General features: G+C 37.5%; 4 protein-coding genes across 6 annotated transcripts in view; 2 read left to right on the top strand and 2 right to left on the bottom strand.

Moving 5' to 3' along the window:
* The window catches only part of LOC131431868 (kinesin-like protein KIF14), a 47249-nt gene extending 41550 nt beyond the window's left edge, over nt 1–5699 (top strand). Inside the window, exons 2-4 of the mRNA XM_058597786.1 lie at nt 1534–2138; nt 2192–2378; nt 4285–5699. Coding sequence (XP_058453769.1) covers nt 1534–2138; nt 2192–2378; nt 4285–5475 — 1983 coding nt within the window. The 3' untranslated portion in view covers nt 5476–5699. The remainder of the gene's footprint in view (nt 1–1533; nt 2139–2191; nt 2379–4284) is intronic.
* An 11390-nt stretch (nt 5700–17089) lies between these two features.
* Nucleotides 17090–19412, bottom strand: LOC131431877 (E3 ubiquitin ligase Rnf121). Of its 3 annotated transcripts, none has more exons than XM_058597820.1 (7): nt 19298–19405; nt 19161–19225; nt 19045–19079; nt 18687–18828; nt 18218–18601; nt 17923–18158; nt 17090–17852 (listed from the first exon to the last, which is right to left on the bottom strand). In XM_058597820.1, the coding sequence occupies exons 2-7, from the start codon at nt 19194–19196 to the stop codon at nt 17732–17734; spliced, it is 954 nt and encodes a 317-aa protein (XP_058453803.1). In that variant the 5' UTR covers nt 19197–19225; nt 19298–19405; the 3' UTR covers nt 17090–17731. The 3 variants fall into 3 exon arrangements, with proteins under 3 accessions (XP_058453803.1, XP_058453804.1, XP_058453802.1); XM_058597821.1 differs by having other exon boundaries at nt 19281–19397; XM_058597819.1 differs by having other exon boundaries at nt 19161–19412.
* A 4678-nt stretch (nt 19413–24090) lies between these two features.
* Nucleotides 24091–25360, top strand: LOC131428008 (uncharacterized). The gene is made up of 3 exons (XM_058591643.1): nt 24091–24556; nt 24615–24785; nt 24850–25360. The coding sequence occupies exons 1-3, from the start codon at nt 24293–24295 to the stop codon at nt 25300–25302; spliced, it is 888 nt and encodes a 295-aa protein (XP_058447626.1). The 5' UTR covers nt 24091–24292; the 3' UTR covers nt 25303–25360.
* A 78-nt stretch (nt 25361–25438) lies between these two features.
* Nucleotides 25439–26802, bottom strand: LOC131428007 (cAMP-dependent protein kinase catalytic subunit alpha-like). The gene is made up of 3 exons (XM_058591642.1): nt 26474–26802; nt 26017–26412; nt 25439–25960 (listed from the first exon to the last, which is right to left on the bottom strand). Exons 1-3 carry the CDS (start codon nt 26786–26788, stop codon nt 25469–25471), a joined length of 1203 nt encoding a protein of 400 aa, XP_058447625.1. The 5' UTR covers nt 26789–26802; the 3' UTR covers nt 25439–25468.
* Between the last annotated feature and the right edge of the window lie 526 nt (nt 26803–27328).

Genomic DNA, 27328 nt, shown 5'->3' with positions numbered 1-27328 from the left:
TCGCATTTTTCACACTGGAAATTCATATAAATTGTTTGACGTTTGGTTAGTTCACGTAAATAGTATGTGATGGTTTTATTCACTTTATGGGATGTTCATTATGTAAAATGTTCAGCTGAATACTACGTAAATACATTCATCTTCATCACGTAAAATATCAATTTGATGTTTGAAACTATTTTATGTGATTTTTCAAGTAACTCGAACATGAATATTTATTTGAGTATACATTAAATTAGGTTCCACGGAAAGATCTGAAAAAAACGTCGTCCCACTCCAAAAAATCTATAAAATTGGAGGCAGCACATTGTTGAGTTTAATGTTTGATTAATACAGTTTATCTCATAAAAATCTGACCTATACGATGTTTGCAGAAACTAAAAGAATGCATTCAGTTGAATTCGTACAAAATGTTGTTATCGGTATGCTACATTTGCTAATTTGCCATTTCTTATCCTGCATGAAATACTTCAAGATGATTGCTTGAATTAATCTTAGCTATGATTACATTCTTTTCATTACATTTCCTGTGCACGTCATAACCTATTACATATACTTTTCATCACATTTTTAGCAGATATGGTACCAAAATTGATTAACTTAAGCAAAAATGCTCAATGAACAGGCAATCCTTTCATTGGTTAACTTGAAGGAAGTTAGACTTATGGAAACTGATATTTTTTTTCCAAAATAGTCTTCATTTATGAGAAATCTTTTGAATAGAGATATCCACAAGCTAAACTACGTAAATTTAGGCAATTGGAATTTGTAAAATACTGACATTTGTGATATTGTTAAGGTGCTAAAATCAATTTAAGTTGATTTTTTCTTTGGTCTTTTTTTTTGAAATACTATATATAAATAGCTTATTTCATTCAAAATGTTATCACACATAATGACTCTTATACCATGTTCACATTAGGGCTGATATCACTTGATATACCGAAATGATATGCATATCATGTCGAAGTGTTCACATATGATCGAAATGATATCGTTTGACAATCAATGTATTATATTAAATGTTCTCATTTGAAATAAGATCACCTTTCTCTATTAAAATTGAATCAATAATTGAAGTCTTGCATTTTATGGTCTCCGAACGCCAGTATTCGTTGAAAAATTCGAAATTATAATGAGTGTTTATTGTCACTCTCAAAGTGACGTTCATAAATGAGTGCGTTCAATGCCATTATCCGTGTTGCTAGTTGCGATTTTTGACAACTCGACATGATATCGTACATGATATCATCGGATATCAAGTATGTCCGTATATCACTTGATATCAGCGCTAATGTGAACATACTATTACCCAAGTTTTTCAACAAGTCCATATGATCATACATTTTCATTTCCTTGTTTCCTCAATTGATCCACTTTACTTCGAAACGATATGCGAAATAAACTAGCGTCAATTAGAGCTAAACCAACGGTGTCATTAAAAAAAACGTTCCGCGAACCGACAATAAGCATTCTAACTAATTATACCAATCGTCTTGTTTCCTTCTTTTTTTTTTTGTTTTTGTTCTACAGGAGAGCCTAGGCGGTAATTCACGAACTGTGATGCTGGCTACTATCTCACCGGCGGCAACACATTTAGATGAAACGTTGGCGACTTTGCGGTACGCGTGTCAGGCCCGAACCATTGTCAACCGGGTCAAGGTAAACGAAGATCCGCACGACCGTATTATCCGTGAATTACGAGCCGAAGTCGAGCGCCTGCAGGTCTTACGACAGGATTATGAAAGACAAAAGCGACACTCGGCGAATCAAAATCATCAACCAAGGAAAATCATCATCGAAACTTCCGTCGATGATGGTGAGGTGGAGGCATTGCGACAACAATTAGCAGAAACCGAACAGGAACTGGTTAAGGCCCAGAAATCATGGCAAGAACGACTTCAGGAAGCCGAGGACGTTCGTCGAACAGAGATGAAGATGTTGAAACGTAAGGGGTTGGCACTGGAACTGTCTGCCGAGCAGAAAGAACCATGTTTGGTGAATTTGTCCGCTGATCCTATGCTCTCGGGAACGCTACTGTACATTATTCCAAATGGGGTGGTGAAAATAGGTCGACCTTCTTCGTTTTCTTCACCGGATATTGTGTTAGAAGGACCATTGGTGTCCCACCATCACTGGTAAGCATTGCGAAATCTATATGCGAATACCTAACTAACTACGAATTCAACAGTTCAATTGAAAACAGAAACGGCCAACTTTTTCTGATCGCCGAAGACACAGATCACTACGAAACCTTCGTCAATGGAGAGCTGCTCCGAGATCGACGGCAGCTGTTTCACAACGACCGGGTCGTCATTGGAGGGTCACATTACTTTCGGGTTTCGAATCCGCAATGTCCAAACCGTGACAAACAAATCGTAAGTGCCTTCTACTGCAACAGTATATTTCAGAGGGTATTCCGGATGGAAGATTTACTGAAACCATTGCCCAATCGGTACCGGTACGGGTGGTCTTATCTTTAGTTGATTGTGCTGTTGTATGGTAGAGTGTAAATTAATAAAATAATCGTACTGCAATTCTCGATATTCCGAAGAATTTTCATTCTATCAAACCATTCGTCAGGAATATTTCAGGCAGAAAATGCGTGTTTTGGTTCAAAGGTTTGTACAAGTTCAATTCGTAGACCGGCATAGAGTGATACCAAATGAGCCAATGAATTTTTTGGATGAATATAAAAACAGGTTCTTAGAACAGAACGTAAACTTCCTTTGGCTCGAATGATTGCTTTCCACGACAACACAGAATTGACGAGACACTTGAATAATGCGACGAATAATCTATAAAATGATTACTAATACTGTGATAATTAGAGTTATAGTTTACACGTTTTTTCCTAAAAACTTCACCAAAAGTCAATAATTATCTGTTCATATTTCTCGTGGCTTTGAATCTATGTTGCCAGTTGTTGTTTATAATATAAAGAACGTTTTTTTCACTAGACTATCAGTCGATATGTTGAAACCGCGACCCGTCAAAATACGAATTTAAATTATTTCTCGCAAAATATTTCAACTCGAGAACACCTGGAGAATATCGTAACTTGATGAGAATAATTATCTCACTTCTGTCAGCTTTCAACACAGTACTGACTTCTACAAGTTTGCTCAGGTTACTTAGATCGAAAATTTTGGGTCGGTTTAAAACAAGCTAGATAGGAATGAGCTATTATGAAAATTTGTTATTACCAATCGGATAGCAAAGCAAAGCTAATTCTGAAACTTGACATTCTACAGATTTTGCAGCGGATTCTGCAGTGCACATGACAACAGCATGGCTAGTGCTATGATCCTACTAACTCCAAAAAACCTTACTGTTTAGAGCTTGAACTTTGGTATCAACCCCCAAAAGATTTATTGGAATGGCCATGTCCCCCCAATATTTTGGCTACTGGAATAAATATTAGAAAAATCGCTAGAAATATCTTATGACATAACACTTTTCTCTGTTATCAACGTAATTCGTCTCCGTAATCCTTCATATTTCTTAACTTAGTTACTAAAATTTTTAAACTAATTTACTACAATGTGAAATGTGCTATACTTTACCACTTTCGAATATTGGTTATTACTGGAATAGTAGGGAAAATGTTTGTGATTTTTACTTGGTTGCTTTTTCTTTATAAAAATGCTTTATATTTATATATAGTTCAATGATCTGTAGTCATAATTTGTGTGCCCCTCCAATATTTCATGGAACTTGCCGCCCCTGGGTATCAATATATTGATCCTCAATCGACTGAATTGCTGAATTTCTCTAACACTGAATGCATTTTCTGCAAACGCGCAAGGTCAGCTTTCTTGTGATCCACTGTTTTACAATCCGCAATGGAGCGCTTGCGCAAACTGATCAATGCGACAAACCGTTCAATACAAACGCTGGAAGTTAGAAAAGGACTTTTTTTAAATATTTTCGTCAAACTCATTTTCTTTCAAAAAGGCAGAGTTTACACCAGCGAAATTCTTCAAATACAATTTGAGCACTGATTAGGAAGACCAATTGAATAACTTTGGATATAGCTTTCACTCCCATGGCAATATTTTGTGTACCATTATTTCAGAAGCAATCTTTTGCAAATCACACAGTCTATAATTTGTTTAATACAGTTAAAAACGAAAATCATCGAAAAATGAATAAACATGAGAATTTAGTCAAGAAAACTAAATTTAAATGTATAAAATTTACCTTCAAAACAGAGAGGATGTTATACTAAAATGTCAGCTTATCCCTTGAAAACCCCTAGATTAACTTGTAAAATTCTTCCAGATGGTAGATTTTCAACTGGCCCACCATGAAATACTGCGGGAACAGGAAATGAGACTCCGCCGTGAACTGGATGCCGAGAAGCAAGCTGCCATCTCTCGGCTCGAAGCGGAGCGTATTGTTCACGAACGCCAGTACGAAGAACGTCTCGCGTCGTTGGAGCTGGAAAAGTTCAGATACAAGTGCGACAAGGAACTGCTGGAAACGGAGAAGGAAGCAATGCAAAAGGAAAACAACGGTGTCGACTTGGATGGTTCTTTTGTGATAACCCCGTTCAAGTCCAATCTGGCAGAGGAAATTCGCAAAATTATGGAACGACCCAGCGAGGAAAGTTTGCATCACATCCAGCTGATGGTCAAGGAAGCAACTCAAAGATGCGCCGATTTAGGACTACAGTTTGAGTTTCAGCAAGCTCAAGTTTTAGACGAACAGGGTATTTTCAGAGCGGTTGTAAATATTTACGATAAAACGAATGACAAGGTTGCGGAATGGTTACCTGCCCGTTTAGAATACTGGCTCAGCATCGTCAGGGATCGAGAGGACGTGAGTATAGAAAATATATTCGAAAATTTCGACTTGGAATGGAAACAGGATACCACCGACTCCAATCAGCTTCGAAAGGAAACACGAAAATCCAGTAGAATATCTCTTAATTTGAGTTCGGTAAAAGACATGATTTTCGGAAGAAACAGTCTTAGCGGACAAACCGCTCCACCGTGCGGTAGTGCAAAAAAATCAGAAGGTCTGCTGAAATCAATGTTCAAAATGAGTACTCCAGCGAACAACATCCGAAAAGGGCTGTTTTTGGAGGATTGTACAGAAAATGACTGCATGATGTTGAATGACGAAAACATCCCCTGCAACCAGCAATCAATATCTCCTACAAAAAGTCCAGGATTCGAATTAAAAGTCAACAACTATCTCAAGGATATTCAAGTTGCTACTCTTAAATTGAAGAAGCTTTGTGAGAAACAACAACGACGCAGTTCCAAAAAGTCCGACGAAAGCGTGATCGATTTAGATTGCAGTGTTCGATCGGACGAAGGATTGGCCACAGATTTCCTCCGCTCGATAAAGGATATAGAGAGCGCCCTCCAGGATATGCGATTCGTACTGACGGAGCAAAATGTGAGACTGGCCGCAGTGACGGATCTTGCCAAAACACCGAAATCAGTAAGATTTTTATTAGATTAGATATATGAAAGTATTTTGGTCACCAAGCTTGAGAGTAAAACTGGTGATCGTGGTAAAAAATATGGTGATTTGTGTGTTTATGTACTTTGCCGCATTTTCAATATTAAATAGCTTTCGGATATTTATTGTTTTTAAACAGTACGTTGTAAAATATTTTGTATTATGATTTATACTTGATACAAAAAATAGACTAAGTTTTAAAACATAGAGTATAATAAACTGCCTTGTAGAGAAATTACCAACTTTGAAATTTGTTTCGTCTGCTTAGCACGTTATTTTTAGATCCCTTTGGTCATATTTTTAGATCCCATTACTCATTCGAGTTACTGAAATCAGCTTCTTTGTAACGATAAAAAGTTTTCGGATAGGAGTAGACCTCTAAGTTCGCCGAATCCCGCCATGCGATTTAATATCGATTGAAAACTCACCTATGTTCATGTCTTTACAGACCACAACGAACCAAATTCAAAAATAATCGTTCGCATAACTATTCAGACTTTAGGAAGACTTTTAAAAAATATTGTTTCTATTCATGAAATTGACACGGCTCAGTATCCTTAAGGCTGGACAGAGTCGGTTTATCTTCCAAATTTTGTATGTGTGTTTAACCTATCCCAAGCCCACTAGTTGTTCACCGAAAAAAAAAACGTTTCCATGTGTTTTGTTCATGCATGCAAATAACTTAGGTACTGGACTCAGGTAGCTATTAGATCAATCGAATTCCGAGGGCCTTTTTCGCATACAGAGAAAATCGTATTCCGAAGTCGCTCAGCCCCGTCTCAATGTGATGCTTGCATCAAATGGATTAAAACATTACAGCAAAACTTCCGATTTCTTGCAAATGACGAGCAATCGACGCCATTTAGGTTATGGTCTTTATTTTTTTTTTTCATTTAACATTTTTCAGTAATAACAACAGTTATGTCCGGTCTTAACAATTCTAGTTTGCATTTAATGTCCTATTTCTTACCAATAACAATTAAATTGTGTGATAACAAATAACATTATGATATTGCACATATCGGAACATTCCTCCTATAAACTTCAATTCAACCATCTCGCGAATTAGTAGTAAAAATTTGACAGTCGAACAGTTATTTTTGTTCAAGTATGTGAATTTAACTAATACTTCGGCTCATTTTAATTTGGGTTTATTTTGCACTGAAAATAAAATGATATCGTGGTATTATAATTGCAATACAGCGAACGTAAGTAGAACTTCGAGATAAACTTACTTCGTTTGACAATGTATTGGAATTTTTCGTTGGGGTACTTTCTTAGATTGATAGTATACAAAAAATTACACAGAAGAAATTTTTACCAAAGGTCTGAAATTAGACATTTTTCGCAAGATTTTTTTCAGTGTCGGAAAAAAAGATCGAGTTGTCAAAAATAATCATGCTTTCGAGCATTTTTGACAATAATGACAAAAAATGAGTTTCAAATTTTGACTAAAAGTTAAAATAATTCGTGAGATGATCCACAGCTTAAAAAGCAAGTACGAGTCGACAGAAATGTACACTCAAATAAAATTTCACGGTCGATTCACTTGAGAAGTCACGTAAAATGGTTTCAAACGTCAATCCTTACTTACACTTACAGCCTTACAAACCCATTCCCACAATGTTATCGGTTGCTGGTGGTGTTTTTCAGTCATTGAACTTCTAACCTATTTTTCTTAAATAAATGTTTATTTTTTCATGGTGAGAATTGATTTATATGAAAGTATGAGAAAATCTCCATGCGACTTCAACCAATATCTAAAATAACAATTCTCTGGTATATACACTGGTAGGTAATTGTGATATGAACACTACACTACATTTGATATATGAATAGAGTAACTCTTGCTGGATTATGTTTTGAGCAGCTTCTAAATGCTAAGCCATTAAAACCTACGTGAAAAGTAGGGTGGAAAATATTCACATAACTAACTTTTAACGTAACTATGATGTGATTAGTTTTTTGAGTGTATGCTCCAGTTTCTATTCTGGAAAAAAAGGAAGAATGTTGGCCACTAACCTTGCAATCGATGACAAGGTATCCTTAGAAAGCAAATCATTGAGGTAGCAACAAAAGTTTAAATTTTGACTGGATATTTTTCGCCTGAAGAAAAAACATTATTTGGTTAGTCAAAAGTTCTTCTAATTCAATTGTATTGTATAACACAAACGAAATAAGAAAGAATAGACTTAAAACGCGACGCGTCAGTATTGTAATACACGAATACCATTCCGTACGTCAGATGAAACGTTCATACACTCATTCTTTTCTGGTGGAAAGGACGTCGCCGTACTGTCCCATATGTTTTTGAATAAAGCGCTTGCAGACCATTGACATTGTCTTGAATGCACACGGATAAAGACTGTATCAGAAAGTATGGACGCACTTTGATTTCGCTGTAAATAATTCACAAGTGTTAGATATTCAAATTTTATTCGATATACTGATAACATTAGACTACAACAACAGAATATTATTCTCAACATTTGCTACTGAGCCATTGTAGACTAGCTGGCGCACCTTCCTGCGAACGTTCCTCATTAAATTCCGTACAGACTTCTTGGCGACAAGTTTTGACACTTTTTTCGAACTGTTGAATGGTTTCGGCTGCCGAGACATGTTTCCTAAGATGTGCCTTCGATAATGCCCAAAATTCCTCAATTGGTCGAAGTTGTGGGCAATTTGGTGGATTCATGTCTTTTGGGACGAAAGTGACATTTTTGGTAGTATACCATTCTACCGTTGATTTCGAGTAGTGGCAAGAAGTAAGATCTAGCCAGAAGACAACAGGATCCTTGTGGCTTCGAATCATGGGTAGAAGTCGTTTTTGTAAACATTCCTTGATGTATATTTCGCTGTTCATTGAAGCAGTAGTGATGAAGGGTTTCGAAACCTTATCGCAGCAACAAATTACTTGCCAGACCATAGCTTTCATACCAATTTTTTCGACTTCAATTGATGTCTCGGACTGGTTTAACACTTGCCCTTCTCGCATCGTATAATATTGTGGTCCCGACAAGGATTTGTAATCGAGTTTCCCGTATGTTTCATCGTCCATGATTATGCAATTCAAATTTCCAGCAAAAATCGTATTGTACAGCTTTCGAACCCTCGGCCTGATCGATGCTTCTTGTTTCGGACTACGTTTTGGTTGTTTCTGCTTCTTATAGGTTCGAAGATTCAAACGTTCTTTAGCACGAAGAACATTTGACATCGAAGTTCCCACTTTTTTGGCCACATCCCGAACTGAAACTTCCTTCTTTTGCTCGAACGACGCCTTCAGTGTACGTTTATCCAACTGAGAGTTAGCAGGACCTTTTTTTCGACCCGTTTTCGGTTTATCCTCAAAGGTGTTATCCTCACCGAACTTCCTGATTGCATTTCGCACGGCTTTTTTACTCACTCCTTCCATTTTTGCTATCTTTCTCAGTGACAGTTCTGCTGAAAGTCAACGCATTTCCAAACAAATTAATGAAAACGAAACTGAACAAGTTGTTAGAGAAGAGTGTAAAAAACAGGACGCAGCCATAAAAATTGACAGATTCTGAACCATTGCGAAATGGCAGCGGTTTTTGGTTGCGTCCATACTTTCATGAACAGTCTTTATGTTATACTTAACATTATTGTACTCCTTCTTTTTTGGAAAGGAACTGTATGTTTATTGCATTATTAGATTTGTACAACAGCAACTCTCTTACCTTTTTTATATCGAGGCGCAATACTTTCTTCAGCAAAGTTTCAATTCCACTAATTGAAGGTGGATCAATTGTTATTGATTTTGATCGTTCAATATTTTGTTTCTATCACCGAGGCTGCGTCGGCACGTCTGCTTTTTATTTATTTATTTATTTATTTATTTATTTATTTATTTATTTATTTACATGTAATCAACAGACAATGTGTAGTCCCAATGATTAAAAACTATTCCTATTTCTAAGTATGTTTAAAAAATTTGTTTGAATTCTGCTACGCGTAATGTGAAAATCGAATCCGGCAGATACTCCATTGAAAGTTCGCTGTAGACCAATAATAGCACCGTTATATCCATAATTCGTACGGCTAAGAGGCAATCGAAGAAAGACGTTATTCCGAAGAGCTCTACTGCGTACATTTAAAGAAATTTCGCTGAGGAGTGCAGGGCAGTCTATTTTGTTGTTCAACATGTCGGCGATCAACATAGCACGGGACAAATTACGTCGAATGCCAAGGGTGTCGAGTCCAATCAATAATCCACGGCTTTCGTAGCTAGGCAACTCGTTGGGGTTATTCCAAGGTAGCTGTCGAAGAGCAAAACGGACGAATCTGCGCTGTATTGATTCTATTCGGTAGGAGCCGTTAAGGTAATATGGGTTCCATATCGTAGAGCAGTACTCGAGCGTTGTACGAATGAGTGAGCAATATAGAGACTTTAAACAGTAAATGTCTGTGAAATGTTTTGCTATTCTCATTACAAATCCTAAACTACGAGATGCCTTTGCTACAATAAAGTTGATATGCTGCTTGAAAGACAATTGCTCGTCTAGAATTACACCAAGATCCTTAACACACGTGGTTCTGTTGATCACTTCTTCATCAAGGCAGTAGTTGTATCTTATAGGATTTTTTTTGCGTGTGAACGTGATGATTGAGCATTTATCAATGTTCAAAGCCATTCGATTTACCTCACACCACTTTGAAAAAATTTCAAGTTGGTGTTGGAGGAAAACAGCATCCTCGTTACTTCGAACTATTTGGAATAGCTTGAGATCATCAGCGAAAGATAAACGTGGACAATTTAGAGAAAGATTCACATCGTTAAAATATAGGAGGAAGATCAGAGGTCCGAGATGGCTGCCTTGTGGAATCCCAGAAGAAGCGATGAACTCTTTGGATATAGCGTCATTTATCTTGATTGCTAATCGGCGATTATTAAGGTATGAGGAAAACCAACGCAGCATGTTAGAACCAAATCCCAATCTGTCTAACTTAGCAACAGTAATGGCGTGGTTAATTTTGTCAAAGGCAGCGGAAAGGTCCGTGTAGATAACATCAGTTTGTAAACCGCAGGATATAGCATTCGTCACAAACGTCGTGAAAGTCAAGAGATTGGTAGCCGTGGACCGTTTCGGCATAAACCCATGTTGTGTTTCTGCAATAAACCATTTACAATGGTTGAATATAGAATCAAGTACCACCATTTCGAAAAGCTTTGGAATAGCACTGAGCGACGTAATTCCACGGTAGTTGTCGATGTCTTTTTTGTCTCCTTTTTTATGAACTGGAAACATGTATGAAAACTTCCAGGAATCAGGGAAGATCCCAGATGTTAGCGATAAACGAAAAATTTGGCAGATAGGTGAAATTAAACCGATGGAGCTTTTTTTCACAAAGATTGCAGGAATACCATCGGGTCCGGAAGAGCTCGAAGATTTCATTTTGGCGATAGCCATTTTTACTGAATCTTCGTCAACACTGATAGTATCCAACAACTGATGTGATACTGGAACGTTCATTGCTGCTTGGGCGATTTGGTTCGGTGACAACACTTCATTGGAGAAAACGCTGGAAAACTTTTCGGAAAACAGTAGACAAATTTCATCTAGATTAGTTCCAACACTTATCCCATATACCATCGACGAAGGCAAATTCGATTCTTTTCGTTGGTCGTTTACGTATTTCCAAAAAGATTTAGGATCGGACTTCAATTTGTTCTGAACATTCCGAAGGTAACGTGCGTAGCAACGTTTTGCTGTCCTTTTATATAAAGAGTTGATGTGTACGTAGTTTGCACGCAGTGCATACCCGCCATGCTTGGAATATTTTTTTAACGCAGATCTTTTAGATGATTTTAATCGTTTCAATTCAGTAGTTTGCCATGGAGCTTGTCTGAAAGCATTACTTAGTCGTTTCGGCACATAATGATCTATAGCATACGTCAAAATATTGGAAAAAGTTTGAACAGCAAGATTTGCATCGTCTTTGTCGAGAACTTCACTCCAATCAATATTCGACAAAAAGTCGATAATTTTCCTATAGTCTGCTTTTTTATAATCATATCTGACGGTTCCATCCACATTGGAGCTATGAGACTGCCGAGAAGCTTCTATCTCAAGGCATAAAGGAGGATGGTACTTTACATATTTCACCATAGGAACGGGTGCAGCAGCAATCTTGGGAGCGGAATCGGATTTACTCGAAAAACAAAGATCCAGTATTTTATTGTTTTCATTCGTCACGTGGTTGAATTGGCGCATCAGATTTGTGCTGTAACGATCAAGCAAACTGATACTGCCAGCATGAAAAGATGACTGCGAAGGATCCGCGAAAAGAAAGCCGTTCGAAGCTGGTTGCCATTTTAGATTGGGAAAATTAAAATCCCCAACGATTAATATTTCGTCGACAGGACAAGCGTAAGAGCATATCTCTTCGAGGGACAAAAGATGGGCATCGATCAACGGCAGGTCACGAGTACGGTCCGGCGGAAAATAAACCGCACAGAAAAAAGTTGAATAACTAGCCAACTTAATTTGTACCCATACCTGTTCAACGCAACTACCACTGGTACATTGGATTAGTTGTGCTTTTAGACGACGATGAACACCAACAAGTACGCCGCCACCAGTACTCTTCGTACTGTTGCTGGAACTACGATCCGTTCGGAAAACTTCATAGTTTTCACCGAGGACTTGCACAGACAGGGTGCAATCGTTAAGCCAGGTCTCCGTAAAAGCTATCACGTCGAAACATTCATCCGAGCACGCCAACAAATACTCATCAATGCATGCATTCATACCACCAACGTTTTGGTAGTATACCCGGATACTCGAAAGACATGACTGATTCGCCGCCATAGAGCTGGAAGCGAGTAAAATTTCAGTGCTTGAAACATCCATAACGGGAGCGTACTTGCCTATAAAATCGATTTGGAAGACCTCGTCCCCACTCCCACACACAGGACTGGGACGGCTGACGAACGCTGGCTGCAGTGGCTCGACTGTGGCGGGGGGATCAGAGGCTTCCATAATACCAGTGGCGCTGCATCCCAGTGATCGTTGATCTGGTGACAAACTGGAAGCGGGAAACAAATCAGCGATGGAATGATCCGACAAAAATGTATACTTGCCGAAATTAGAGGCTTGGAAGACCTCATCACCATTACCACCCACAGGACCGGGACGGCTGACGAACGCTGGCTGCAGTGGCTCGACTGTGGTGGTGGGATCAGAGGCTTCCATAATTTCACTTTCGGCGCGTCCCAGTATAAAACCTCTTTCTATTGCTGCGACGTTGGAGTCAGAGAGAATGGTTCCCGAAATTTTTTATCCGGATAGTCCTCAAACTCACGGAATAAAATTCCTTGTGGCCAGGTTGTTGGGTCCAAAGCGCTAATTTTTAGAGCTGGGTCCAAACCGACTTTAAAAGATATGAAAGTCATGTTGCTGACATCACTTCCTTTAGCCACCAACTTAACCACCTCGGGATCATATGACAATTCGAGGTTTGCACGAACCATTTTAGATATGTCGTCATTAGTCACATCAGGTCTTATGCGGGACAAGTAAAGCCAGAATTTGTTCGCCGGTCTTTCACAGATAGGAACACAAACAACATTCTCTCCTGGTTGTTTCGATCCCGACAAGCATTCGGATGCCTTCTGTGACAAGTCCGGTCCTCGGGGCCGTTTGGCTGCACGGCGAGGATCAATGGGCCATATTCGAGTTCTCGGTGTGATAGTACGTGGAGTTTGACTCGACAATTGCTTTATTTCGCATTGCAAGTTGTTGATCGCCTCAGTGAGTGACACTAGAGGTGATTTATCATCAGCCGCTTTTGAAATCGAACGAAGATGCGAATTATCAAACAAAGCGGCACAATTATCACACATCCAGTACAAATTTTTGCGATGCGATGTAAAATAACTCAAGAGGGCTCGAGAGACGTTAGAACAGGTCATATGGAACTTACATCCACAATACCCGCGGCATGAAACCGAATCGATGCCGGATATAACCTGGCTGCATTTGGCACAGTTATTCTCAGCGCTCATCGTTGCCGTGTTAGATCGGGTTCACTTAAGCCGCACACAAAAGAATAGCACTGGTGAAACGGTTGTTTATTGTTTAGAGAGCTGAGCGACGGTGGCTGATTGTAAGCAGTAAGCAGCGGTGGGATTAATTGCCGAAAGCACAGCGGATCGATTATTCAAAACACAACACTCGCAATGTATGAAAAATGTATACACAATAGTCGAATTTCATACAGTAAATATATGGAAAAACAGTATCTATTGCTTTGATCAATGATCGTGAGCGAATTGATTGAGGTGTAGTTATCCACATAAAGACTGTCCCAGAAAGTATGGACGCAACCAAAAACCGCTGCCATTTCGCTGCGTCCTGTTGTTTACGCTCTTCTCAAACCACTTGTGCAGTTGTTTATTTGTTTTCATTAGTTTGTTTCGAAATGCGTGGACTTTCAGCAGAACAACGTCGAAAAATTGTGTACAAATGGTGCACAGAACGCGGACTGTCACTGAGAAAGATAGCAAAAATGGAAGGAGTAAGTGAAAAAGTCGTGCAAAATGCAATCAGGGCAGTGAGGATAACACCTTTGAGAATAAACCGAAAACGAGTCGAAAAAAAGCCCCTGCTAACCCTCATGTCGTAATTTTTATTTCCACGCTGATCCGTCATCTTACAACACCAAATTAACTTGAAAATCTCGGCACGTCCGTACGCCACAAAGTTAGTCAAGTGAATCCTTGCTCAAATTTCCTCTTTTCCATGCGAACCTAAAACCAACACAAACACCTATGTCCGTGTTCAGCTCTGATTACCCATACAACCAAAACGTAGTCCGAAACAAGAAGCATCGATCAGGCCGAGGGTTCGAAAGCTGTACAATACGATTCTTGCTGGACATTTGAACTGCATAATCAAGGACGACGAAACCTACGTGAAACTCGATTACAAATCCTTGCCGGGACCAGAAGAAGCGAGAAGGCAAGTTTTAAATCAGTCCGAGACATCGATTGAAGTCGAAAAATTTGGTAAGAAAGCTATGGTTTGGCAAGCAATTTGTAGCTGCGGTAGGATTTCGAAACCCTTCATCATCACTGCTTCAATGAACAGCGAAATATACATCAAGGAATGTTTACAGAAACGACTTCTACCCATGATTCGAAGCCACCAGGATCCTGTTGTCTTCTGGCCAGATCTTGCTTCTTGCCACTACTCGAAATCAACGGTAGAATGGTATACTGCCAAAAATGTAACTTTCGTCCCAGAAGACATCTTTTAGGCACATCTTAACATGTCTCGGCACCCGAAACCATTCAGCAGTTCGAAAAAGATTGGAAAAACGTGTCAAAACTTGTCGCCAAGAAGTCTGTAAGGAATTTAATAAGGAACGTTCGCAAGAAGGTGCGCCAGCTAGTCTACAATGGCTAAGTAGCAAATGTTGAGAATAATATTCTGTTGTAGTCTAATATTAGCAGCATATCGAATAAAATTTGAATATCCAACACTTGTGAATTGTTACAGCGAAATCAAAGTGCGTCCATACTTTCTGTAACAGTCTTTATCTCCACTTTCTCCAACGTGGTTGTTGTTCTTTTCGGAAGTGTGGAAAGTTCGGTTCATTTGATGGCTTAATCGACGATGATTTTGTTTTATGGTCAATATTGTCATTGATATTACGGGATATTGTTCCAAAGATACTGGAAATAATTATTCTTTGTAAAAAATTATTTTCATATAAAGCAAAATATGAAAATCCTTTCTTTAAAAGCAAGAATTATTCGAATTTCATTTATAAAGCATTCTATGAAGACACTCAACTTAACACACTAGTTTCCTATTGATTAAAGACTCTCTAATGAAACGCAATACACGAACGTAATACCGAGAGAAAGGAAAAAATAATATTTTCCTTACAATGCAAAAAATCGCTCCGTATTACAACATGTGTTTTCGATGTAGACTCATAAATCTCGATTTGTTATCTGATCGCCGGGATACCATAAAAGCTGTTTTCGTTGCGGACTTAATCCAATCCCGGATTGATTGCGCAGATCTCCTACAACTGCTGAATTTTGACATCCATCGTCGTAATTTGCGATTCAATCCTTTTCTCCGAGTTCCTCGCGCTAGAACTAACTACGGTTTCAATGAACCAGTCTCCAGTATGTGTCGCTTATTCAACAGTTGTTGTAACGAGTTCGATCTTCATTTACCTCGAAATACTGTCAAAAACCTTGTTATTGGATTCTTTTCCTGCTAATTTTATTAGTTTTACTATTCGAATACCGTTTAAACATACATGACTAACGTTAGCGTTGAAGTTTTTGATAAGGTTTGTGATAGGACAAGATAAGATAAGATGATGTCTCCTGTCAGATTAGGATTTGTCTGGAACCGTTAATGTTTTATTTTCATTCAACCCCCATTCCGGCTCTCCATCATCTTCATTTGAAACTAACTAGATTCGCTCGCCTAAATTAACCTGGTCGTTATTTCCTCTTTTTCTGTCTTCCACCATCCATTTTGATCACTAATTAGATCTACATGTCGATTCTAACCTCGTCGTTTTTTTTTCTGTCTTCCACCATCTGTTTGATGACTAATTAGATCTGCATGCTGATTTCAACCCCGTCGTTCGTTTTCGCTCGTTTAGCACCCCCTCCACCAACCCTTGTTTTCAATTTACCTAACCACTTTTCTCCTCTCTCACCTTCTAAGTAAAAGTACTAATACTGCTATGCTTGGTGTCATCAACTAGTTATAGTGTTATAAACTTAGTTTTAACTGTTAGTTTTAATTTTAGTGTTAGGCCTTAATGTATCTGTTGGATCATTGTAATCTGTTGATACAAATGATGAGGAGCCTGTTGGAGAGAGAGATTGATAAATTTCATCTCCACCGGGCTTTTCCCTGCTCCAAATAAATAAATAAATAAAAACATGAAGTTCAGTACCGTTGGAAGAAATGTCATGTACTCGAACTTCTTAAATTTTGAACATTGAAAGAACAAGCAGCCGTTCTTTTTGTGTCGTAGTACCGACGAAACTGTATATTAAATTTAAAAAATTTATGCGAGTAGAACTAAAATTTCACTTACCACAGGTCTAAACACGACAATGCTTGAAATTAAAAAAAAAATCACAGCACCCAAAAACCCAAGACGGATAAATTGGCATCCGAGACGGCAATCTTTAAAAGAAGTTAATAATTGTAAATTATAATTATGCAGATTTGAGAGATATATTCCCAATAGAACGGTAATTATCGGAAGAGTTGGTTTTCTAACAGTTGGCTTCAATTCAATGAGCGTTACAAAGAACATGACAAAAAACTAAAAAAAAATCTACTCACCCAAACCTTTCTACTGAATTAGTTCACACTCAAGTTACGGAGAGCTACTGCAAGAATTCCTTTTGAGTGATTCTTGTAAATTTAGTGAGAATGAGGCTAGTATTGGTACCATAACGAGTGGTACTACTAATGCTTCTTACGATACTGATATGATTGCCATCGTTAATTAGATTGATGAGAACGACTTGTACATCAAGTATGTAGCTTTCTTTCATTGTGAGAAATATTGATTTCCAGCTCGTACATTGAAACATTAGGCGTCGTATTGAAAGTGTGTTTTATTCTGAATATTATCTACAATCCCACAAATTACACAATAGAAAACCTGACCGTGTTCTTGATCCTATCATTCCGGGTGCAAATTTGCATGAAAATGCAGAAGCATTACCACTCACATCTCTACTACATTCTACAACTGGCTTCAGTCACAGGAGAAGTTTGCAAACAAAGAACAGGCAATCGCAATAGATGGGGGTTGAAAACAGTGAAATTGCAAATGTAAGCAACTATTTTTAATCTTCATTTTCTTCTATATCCCGGCGGCCTTGCAATATTAATTCTACATAATGTACTATTCGAATCCATCGTCATTCAAACAATATTGAACGACTGCCAGAAACATTTAAAATAATGCCGTAAACATTCAAATAAAAGACACAAAGCCAGCACTTTGCAGATTTACTGTTTTCAATTTTATCCCCTGTGTATTGATAACTCATACCATGGAATAACTGAGGCAATGAATATTATTAAAATACTAGCTTACGCTGGGCGCGAGTTTTGGTGTCGATGACATTTCCAAATGACAAAGATGACTGTGACAAGTACGACGTGGACATTGAGGACGAGGCATACGAATGCTTGGGTGGCGGTCGTCGAAAAAGAGGATCCATCTCGAGTTGCTATTCTAATCCTAACACCCAATTGATCCCCTGCACAATAAACAGTATCAACGGTTGCCAAGCCACCAGCCATCGGATCCAGTCTAGCAACTGTCCATACAACACATGCGGTCGTTCCCACCTGAAAGCATGTTAAGCAAGTTAAAGTTCAAAAGATTTCAGACAAAAAAAAACAAAATACTAATACTAACGGATTGCAGAACATTTTCTTGAGGTCCACCTTCTCCTTGCAATACGGGCAAGTCTGCTTTTTGCCAATAATACACCAGCCTCGTATACAAAATTCATGGAAAATATGATCGCAAGACAGCTTATACGTATCCTCGATAACGCCTGTTTCGTTTACCTCTGTGAGCAGCTGATTGCCACATACGGCACACACGTTTCGTTCCAGGTGTCGCGTAGGTATCCCTTTAGGTGTATAGTACTGGACATAAAGTTGAATAAATAAATTAACTCAATGGAGAAAATAACCAAATCTATTACCCCGATGTGAGCAGCCATTTTATCGGCGCAAATTTCCGCCACGTCCCGTCCCAACACACCGTAGTACAATCCATAGAACACAAACAATAGACCAATGTCCATCCACACATTCGGCGCTTGATTAAAAACATAGTTGAGTCCGAAGAACGTGAACATCATGATTATATACCCTACGATTCCCAGTCCGTAGCTCAGTTTATAGATGAAGTAAAACCATTTATATACTAATCGCGGGGTGGTGCCAGCCACCGGTTTTTTCAGTGCCTTCCGCATAACCAGTGCCGTTATGCAGCTGAATATAAGCCAAAAGAATGTAAATCGCCAGTACTGATTCCTCAAGCATAATGCAAACGGTATTAACCAAAGTGCTAGCAGTGTCATGAGCTGAAAAGCAAAACCGATTAAGTTCATTTTGGCTGCATCTCAATACATGTATGCAATCAACATCTTTGAAGCAGGTTTTTTTTACCGAGTAAGACTTATAATGTCGCTTTTTCCATTCGACTAGGACGATTTGCGCTACGATCAATGTTACTAGCAGGATAACAACCATTTCGGCGTGCATGGACTCATGACCCTTGTGTTTTTCATGCAACTTCATGTGTTCAATTCTAGAAAAAGAAGAATGTCGTTGTGTTATTGATTATGGGTGTTTGGATTGCATTCAATGCTAATCAAAATGTATTGATAACCATAAAATGGTAACACTTCGGCGTGTTTTTTTTCTTCAGATAAGAATCGATAAAACGAGGGAGGGGAAATTCGAACACGCCACTGAGTTATATTGGTATAGACAAAAGAGGAAATTGTTTTTCCCAGAGCCTTACCTCATTTTTTCCTCTGGAGTGAGATCATCCAGGGTCTGCAATAAAAACAAATCAAAAGTTTTTTTTACCAGTTATCTAATTTATCAAAATAAAATCGTATTCGTAAAAAGACAAACCTTGTTTAGCATATCGACCGGCTCGTGCAGATTCATATTTGTTTCGTCCAGAGTGAATCCTTACCCTTATTAATTGATTTAGAAAACAAAGTTCCGTTTTTTCTATGCCGTTAAACTTACACTTAATTAGATCATACTTTATTGAAATCCATTTTGAATACCACACAAAATCTCTTTTTTCGGAAAAATTGTCAGACAATTTTTGACTGCTATTAGGATTGTTTTGAATATGTCGAAGAAAAAAAATCAACTGGTGACAGTTCACTGATTTAGATCTATGAGAAAAACAAAGATGACCAATATATACGTGTGTAAAGTGAGATGGATTTTGATACATTTGAAGCAAAACATTTCAAACGGTCCTATATGCAAAATACGGTTCTCTCGTTCGACTAATTCGGCGATGCCGACAATCTCCGGTTCATATTTTTGCATTATACTCCGCATATAACAGTACCAAAGTAAACCTTGACTGAGACTTATTGCATTTTTGACCTTAACGCTGGCACTAAACCGGTATTGGACAGAAAAGGATGCATTGATTATATCCAAATTGGAGCGAGTATAGTCGTTACTACTACAGACTCTCATAGTAACAGACCGGCGATTATTTCTTAGGGAACCAAACGAACCAGAACAGAACTAAAAACACGAATGGCCTAAGACCTAAGCCTTTAACGCTAGAAATAAGGACTTAGACAGGAACTCACATCGGCCTATGGGATCAACAGAGCTACTCCGGTCAGTCCTTATCTAACTATTCAAGCAAAAATGACAAGGGTACAGATTATGTTTATTCGGGACAAGCCAACAATGCCTCAAGAGAAAGCTATGTTTGTCCTGCGTCTATCACTAAGGGGTCTGTACATTCTCTCTATTTTCGTTCAGATTAGGTTTATGTTCACACACAATCTGTGTTGTAAACTTTCCTCTGTTGTACAATTCTACATTTTGAGCCAAAAATTATCGTTCGAGTCATGTATGCAAAAGATTTAAAAGAAATGCTTGCGGATTGAAGGAAATAAAATATTAGTGGATTTCCGATTTTCCGATTTATATATTCTTCAATTTTAAAATGAGTGGTCTGAAAGTCTACAATGAAACTAGCATCTATTTTATTAGAAGTAATGAGAAATGCAGACCGATATTTAGAAAACAAACTTCAGATCAACATGAATTCAGAACTATATTTTTGACAGATAGACTTAAATTTAATATAAATAAATTTTTCAACAATTGAATTTTAATTATGTATATTCTGTATTATCTAGTTCGAATATGTTGACTTCATAAGTTGACATGAATTCTAACTTGACAGTTTTGCGTAGAGTAAAGGACTATTTCAGTTCCGTGACGGTTCAGTGAAAGTGCCTACAAAGCGCCGCAGTGTTTTTTTTTTTTGTCGAAACCCTTCCGTTCCGTTTCCGTGCGGTTTCCGTTCTGGCACAGCAAATACAGTGGCATAGCGACTTCAGCGAAAATTGAAATATATCGGTGACGACGAATTTGAATTTGCCGGACGGATGCTACACTGACGGCGAGCTACACTGAAATGGAAAGGTGCCGGATAGGTGTGAACACGCGCATAGAAAACGAATGAAATAATATCAGTATCCGTGCACGGTGTCGTGCCGGCACTGAACCGGACCGGATATGTGTGAATAGTTCTTATGGCGTCAAATCTTTTTATACAAGGCACCCAAAATTCTGCTTCAAACAATTAAAGTTTTCAGTTCCAGTTCCAGCATGTGAGAAAATGTTATGTTGATAACTGTCCAAATGATTTTATTTGCCGCGTTCATTATTAAATTCCAGTTGAAGGGCCGGAGAGTTTAACCAATAATGCGATATTATGATGAAAAACAGCATTTTATCGACTTTTGATTATTTTCTCTAGCAATCAAAATTACCTCAACTGAACCGAAACATGTTCCGGATATTGATGTTGGACAACATATCATCAAACATAAAATCAAACATGATTACACGAAAAAAAAAGAAAATAAATTTTCTTGCATTTTATAATGAACTGTTTTTGTAACAAATCCTAAAATTCTACAAAATAATTAAAGTTATGTGACTTCCACATAGCAGCCTATATGTAAAATTCAATCATCATCCTAAGAAAGGTTCAGATAATGAAACCTAGATGGCGCGTTAGATAAAAAAATAATTCTGCGTTAGATTGCAATCTTGCATTGTGTTTTTCTTGGTTTTTACTAAGACAAGACATGACAATTGGGTGGGCTGCTTTTGTTCCAGAATGAACCAGTTTCTGATTGGCTGATTTTGATGTTGCTACCCGTACATTATGAAAAGAAAAAACTTTTTGGGGTACGCGAGCAATGATGCCAAATGTAAAAAAATCAAAAATGAGTTTATTAAAATGTATAATTTTAGCTCACCAATGAAAATGAAAATTTTCAGAGAATGTTTCACTTTTTTCAATCGCATTTGTAATAAATGTATATAGTGACAGCACTGTGTAATTAAAATCAGCATCAAGCCATTTTTCTTTTTAGTGAATTAGAGTGTAACCAAAAAAGATTTGTTAAATTAGTGTAAACTCGAAAGTGTCTTTAGTTTTACGAGAAGAATGAACTGTTGTGTTCCACTTTGTGGTCGCACTAAGCATTTCTATCCAAATTTGACTTTTTCCGGTTTCCAAAAGATCCGATAATACGCCAACAATGGATTCGATTTTGCGTTCAACATGAGATATTTCGTGTTTTGTCATCGAAGCTCAATTAATTGTTTTTAAGCGTTAATATATAATAAAAAATGCATTCACCAAAACATTTTTCATGTTTATTTCAAATCAAAAATCGAGTCTAAAAATTTAAATTAAATAAATATTTTTTTCTTAAGATAAAGTTATAACAAAAGTCTGTAAATATGGCTACACTGTAGCCGACACGTTGGTATTTATTCCACACTCAGGCAAAACGGTCTTCGAAAGTCATAAGAACGAATTATGACTTTCAGACATAAGGATTATAAACGTATTTCACAATTTTGTCTTATGATATAGAGGGGAAATTCTTCATGACTTCTGTTCCAGATATCCAGAAGCTAGTCTTATGAAATTCACAAAAATGTTTGAATGAATTTCGTTGGTCACGTTTTATGATAATCATTTTATAAGTATCGTAAATTTTGCCATGCAATTTAATTGGAAACTTGTTTTTATTTATACTTCATGTACCAACTGTTGAAAAAATACTTTGAAGATATTTTCATTCTGCAAACTATTCGCAACACATATATTTGTGATTTCGATGACTCGTGATTCACGTGACTAGGGTATCAACTTGTATACTGTCGTACTATCTATGTATCGTTTCGCCTTGATCAAAAGAACATTTATTCCCTTTTCGTTATGACATGGTGCATTGCAGTTCTTCGAAATATCCTCTCCAAAGTAAATTTTAACAGTTGGATTCAATGCTGGAATGATAAAATATATGAGAACTTCCTTCCTCGGTCGCATTTTTGTCAACTATGAAATCAAAAGTCGAAATTATGACATTTTCACATAATATTGATTAAATATATAGAGCGAATAATTATATCATGCATAGATAAAAAATTAAGAAAATCATAAGACTGTTTATGAAAATCTTCAGCTCCTAATGAAATTGATTTATAGTTGAATCATATGTCATAGTCTTATGAAACTCTTAATTTCTCTTTCCTCAGTGCACAGGACGAAAATGACGAGAATGATGATTAGCGGCCCTTACACGAGTCATTAAAATGTCATTAATAAAAAATAATATCATTTTAATGAACGTGTAATGGTGCACTAATGACGAGATTTCTAACAAATTTGAAAAACATCATTACTTAGTCATCATTTAAATTGACATTTTTAATGCTCGTGTAAGGGCCGCTTTAGAAATCTCGTCATTAGTGCACCATTACACGTTCATTAAAATGATATTATTTTTTAGTCATGACATTTTTAATGACTCGTGTAAGGAATCATGAAATATTAACAATTTAAATCTACACTTTGTCATTTTTTCGCGTATAGTTCTAAAGATATTCAGCACTTCTACAAAAGAAATAAGAAGAAGAAATAATGTTGGTAATGATGGAAAATCCGGAATTCCATCATTTCTCTTGTCATTACTGAACTCGTAGACCTTACACGATCATTAAAAGTGTCATTACTTTTTAGTAATGACACTTTTAATGATCGTGTAAGGGCCGCTATTCAGAAGGAAGAATAAGAAGCCAGTTGTCAGGTCTTGTCTTGGGGTTTTTTATATTATAACCAGAGTTGCCAGGTTATTTTGTCAAAAATCTGTCAATACTCAAAAATTTATCTGGATTTGTCTGGGTCTACTATGTACAAGTAAATTTTTATTGGACTTCATTTTCAGTGAGCAAGAAAAACAAAAAGGTTCTCACCACGTATCGTATAGAGGCAAAAACCATAAAGATCTAGAGATTTGACAAAATCTAGGAAAATTTGGAAAATCTGGCAAAAGATCTGGTTAGTTTAGCAGCCCTTACACGAGACAATATTATTGTCAATACAAGGAGTATTGACAATACTTTTGATCGTGTAATGGAAACTTTATTGGATTGACGAAAATATTGTCAAAAAAATCAAAACTGCTCATCAATCCAACAATACTTTCTCTCCAGAGAGAAACTGTTAAATATGTGCAATAATCTCTTCTTTCTATATTTTAATATTCATTTGCAATATTTGAAGCTCTAAACGCTTGATTTTCTAGAAAAATGCGAACTCAAGTTACCAAGTCAATTGGATTGACGGTATTGACAATAATATTGTCACGTGTAAAGCAGCCCTTTGAGTGTCTGGCAAAGCGTGAAAAATCTGGCATTTGCTATATAAATCTTGCATCCTGGCAACGCTGATCATAATCGTCAGTTGCTTTGCTGTTTTTGCAGAGTAAACACAAATAATTGTGTACTATCGTAGTTGCCCAAATTTTTTATACAAATATCGTTTAATATTGCATCTGATAGCAAGTTTATTCGATTTGATAGAAATATCAGTATTGCTCAGCCAGAGTCCGGTTAGCTAACAATATTGAATATTGGGCGTAAACTTGCACAAAGCAACCTCTGAATTTTCATTTTTGAGCTGACCAAACATGTCCGCCAAGAAGAATACCGACTCTGTGCTTTACGAAGAAGATGAAGTGAACGCGTTTGTAGTTTGGAAGCATCGGTTGGCAGTGGACAATAATGATAGTGGCGAAGAAACGTTTACTAACTTCAGCTATGTACTGGAGACGGATTCCAATGATATGTCGTCGCTCTCCGTAAACGAAGTTGTTCCTTTTAATGAAATGGAGAAAGAGTTTCCAGAAGAGCTGAAACAATCCACCGAGATGGCTAATATTAACGTATTATATGTAAGTATTTTTTTTGCGTGCTAACCGTTTTTGAATCTATTTGTAACAATAATTATAGAACATTGTCCAAAACAAAATGGATTTAGGTGAAAAACGTGGACCAAAATTTCTTTGCGAAGAGTGCGGATACCGTATGCACACTCGTCTCAGTATGATTACGCATATGAAAATGCATCTTAAGCCGTTTTGCCAGGTCTGCTTTCGTGTGTTTAATTCGACCGACGCTGTGGTACTGTGTAGTGTGTGAGTATATCTAATTGAAATGGAAATATTAAAGAAATCTCCCCGTTTAGAACTGTCACATAAATTCCACACATCCGGAAGTAATAATTGCGGATCGAGCAACAACATCGACACCTAAAGATTATTACTACATGCAGACTATCGCTCCTCCAAATACGCCAAATCCAATATCAGATGATGAGATGCGTACTATTGAAAGCCTTGTTAACCCAATTGTGAAACTTCCAATTAACGCCACTGCTGTACATAAACTATTCAATCGGGATGACATCGATGAAACTTTTAGCACCGAGGATGAACACGGTCTGGTAATCGATGAACGTCCGCAAAAAGTAAAACGTAAACGTTCAATTAAAAAGCCCCCAGTTTTGAAACGTCAGCTAAAGAAAAAGATAATATCAAAAGTTAAAAACTCTGATGATTCTAAGCCGGAAAATGTTATGAAAAAAATAACGTCCAGATTCGGACGTGCTATTAGCTTAAAACTACCGCAATATTACTAGATTTAAGAGTTATATCATTTGTTATTGTTTTCGTTAAATGAATTGAATTGCCAAGCACATGAAGAAAAATTTACTTGTTATGAATAATAAATCAATTATTAATCATCTAAACAACTTGTGATATATTAATCCTTGCTAACTTAAAATACGTCCATAACTATAACGATTAAAATTCGGCGAACTCTTTTACAAATAAACATTTCGAAGCCACCCTCATTTCTTGCTCATCATAAACATCAAACTGAGACGTATCACCTGGACCGTTCACTTTTGGAATAAACGGTGCCGTCACTTCTGCATTCAGAAGTCCAATCCAATTTATGGTACGAAACCAAGCATGTTGCTTTATATCGTTTGTTCCGTTTTTTAAATTTCCATACCGCTTACTCAAGTCAGTCTGAAGGATATTTTGTACTAGATTTCGAAGATCACTACTAAAGTTGCTTGGAAACCGAACGCGTCCTTTGCAAATTTTTTCAAACAATGCCATTTGATCACCTGTGTGACTGTAGAATGGGGCATACCCTGCAACCATTTCGTACAACAAAATTCCGAACGACCACCAATCCACACTCTTGCCGTAGCCTTTGGATTGGATTATCTCCGGAGCTAGATATTCCGGAGTACCGCAAAGCGTCCAAGTTCGATCTCTTATCAGCTGTGAATTCATAAAATTTTAGAAAGTGCTATTTAATGCTAATGAATAGAGCATACCTTACAAAAACCAAAGTCCGTTATTTTCACATATCCTCTTGTGTCAATAAGAATATTTTCCGGTTTCAAATCTCTGTACACCAGGTTCATAAAGTGTAGATATTCGAGTGCCAGCGCTACCTGGGCTCCGTAAAATTTGGCTTGATCTTCCCCGAATTTTTTATTTTTCCTTAAAAGTGAAAACATTTCGCCTCCACAGATAAAAGGCATTGCTAAATATATGTAAGAATTATCCTTATAGCAACATTCGAGGTTAACTAGAAAAGGAAACTCCACACTTTGCAGTATCCTTTTTTCATTTAGGGTGTGCGTTAACTGTTTCAATCGGACAATCTTCTCCTTCGACAAAATTTTTAAAGCGAAGTATTGATCAGTGTTCTTTTTTCGAATCAATTTCTATAATAAAGTGCATAAATGTATTCAATAGATTATATTCCGGAGCACAAAAACCGCTTACCACTACTCCGAATGCACCGGTTCCAAGGGTTTTCAGCACATCATAATCGGACATCACTGCATCGCTGGTCGGCTTTGTACTATTGTACCGTTTCTCGAAGTCAGTTTTCAATCGATTGAGGATGTGCTTGTACTCACTGCCAGCAGAGAATTTTTTTAACGGATTTCCTCGCACAGTGGCGGATGGGCTACTCTTCAGTGCGGTTATGCTTTTCAGCGTTGGAAGCGACTTCTCCGGTATGCTAGACATTCTATTACCTGCCAAACGACAGAGTAGCTGGCGTTTGAAATGAAGCAGACGATCCCAATCTGGCATGGCTTACTTTAAATTTTATTTACACGAAGATCAGAACTACTTCAACTACTCCTGTTTTAGCATATTTTTTCACGATGTTTAATAATAATGTAGCATGCAAATACCTTAAGTCGATATTATATCTAAAAAAAAAACATAATAAACACTAATCTCTGAATAAATATAATACAATGACCAGCAAGGATGCCAGGTCAGTTTTTTTCAGAAATCCGTGTCCGATTCAAATATCGGTCTGCGCAAAATCTCCCGCATACGCATGGCTGACTAAACGCTGCCAGCTGAAAAATATGGCTGGCAGACATTCTGGTGACCGACTGCCTCAACGCTGCCAGATATACAACTCAAACGATACAACCGTATACACCAGGTTTTTTCCACATTGAAATGTTTGACATTTTCAGCGAAGGTGAGAAAATGGAAACGCTTGGCTAACTTAGATACAGGCGACTTTGTTTTGTCAAATTGGATTTGACAACCGCCCCTGAATCAATTTTGGTAACCGTCTGGTGGCCATGGCTGCCCAGGTAACCAAAACGCTAT

Source organism: Malaya genurostris, chromosome 2 (assembly GCF_030247185.1).
Source record: "Malaya genurostris strain Urasoe2022 chromosome 2, Malgen_1.1, whole genome shotgun sequence".
NCBI lineage: Eukaryota > Metazoa > Arthropoda > Insecta > Diptera > Culicidae > Malaya > Malaya genurostris.
The sequence above is the reverse complement of the archived record's forward strand: the minus strand, read 5'-3'. Positions and strand labels throughout refer to the sequence as shown.

What these genes read in the sequence shown, in the direction of transcription:
- LOC131431877 (XM_058597819.1), bottom strand. Translation starts at nt 19,196, where the DNA reads ATGAATCTGCACGAGCCGGTCGATATGCTAAACAAG. An exon ending in ACTCCAGAGGAAAAAATGAG is followed by an intron (nt 18,829 to 19,044) that starts GTAAGGCTCTGG and finishes TTCTTTTTCTAG; the next exon opens with AATTGAACACATGAAGTTGC. An exon ending in AAATGGCTGCTCACATCGGG is followed by an intron (nt 18,159 to 18,217) that starts GTAATAGATTTG and finishes CTTTATGTCCAG; the next exon opens with TACTATACACCTAAAGGGAT.
- LOC131428008 (XM_058591643.1), top strand. Translation starts at nt 24,293, where the DNA reads ATGTCCGCCAAGAAGAATACCGACTCTGTGCTTTACGAAGAAGATGAA. An exon ending in CTAATATTAACGTATTATAT is followed by an intron (nt 24,557 to 24,614) that starts GTAAGTATTTTT and finishes CAATAATTATAG; the next exon opens with AACATTGTCCAAAACAAAAT. An exon ending in TTAATTCGACCGACGCTGTG is followed by an intron (nt 24,786 to 24,849) that starts GTACTGTGTAGT and finishes CTCCCCGTTTAG; the next exon opens with AACTGTCACATAAATTCCAC.
- LOC131428007 (XM_058591642.1), bottom strand. Translation starts at nt 26,788, where the DNA reads ATGCCAGATTGGGATCGTCTGCTTCATTTCAAACGCCAGCTACTCTGT. An exon ending in CCGGTGCATTCGGAGTAGTG is followed by an intron (nt 26,413 to 26,473) that starts GTAAGCGGTTTT and finishes ACTTTATTATAG; the next exon opens with AAATTGATTCGAAAAAAGAA. An exon ending in CGGACTTTGGTTTTTGTAAG is followed by an intron (nt 25,961 to 26,016) that starts GTATGCTCTATT and finishes ATGAATTCACAG; the next exon opens with CTGATAAGAGATCGAACTTG.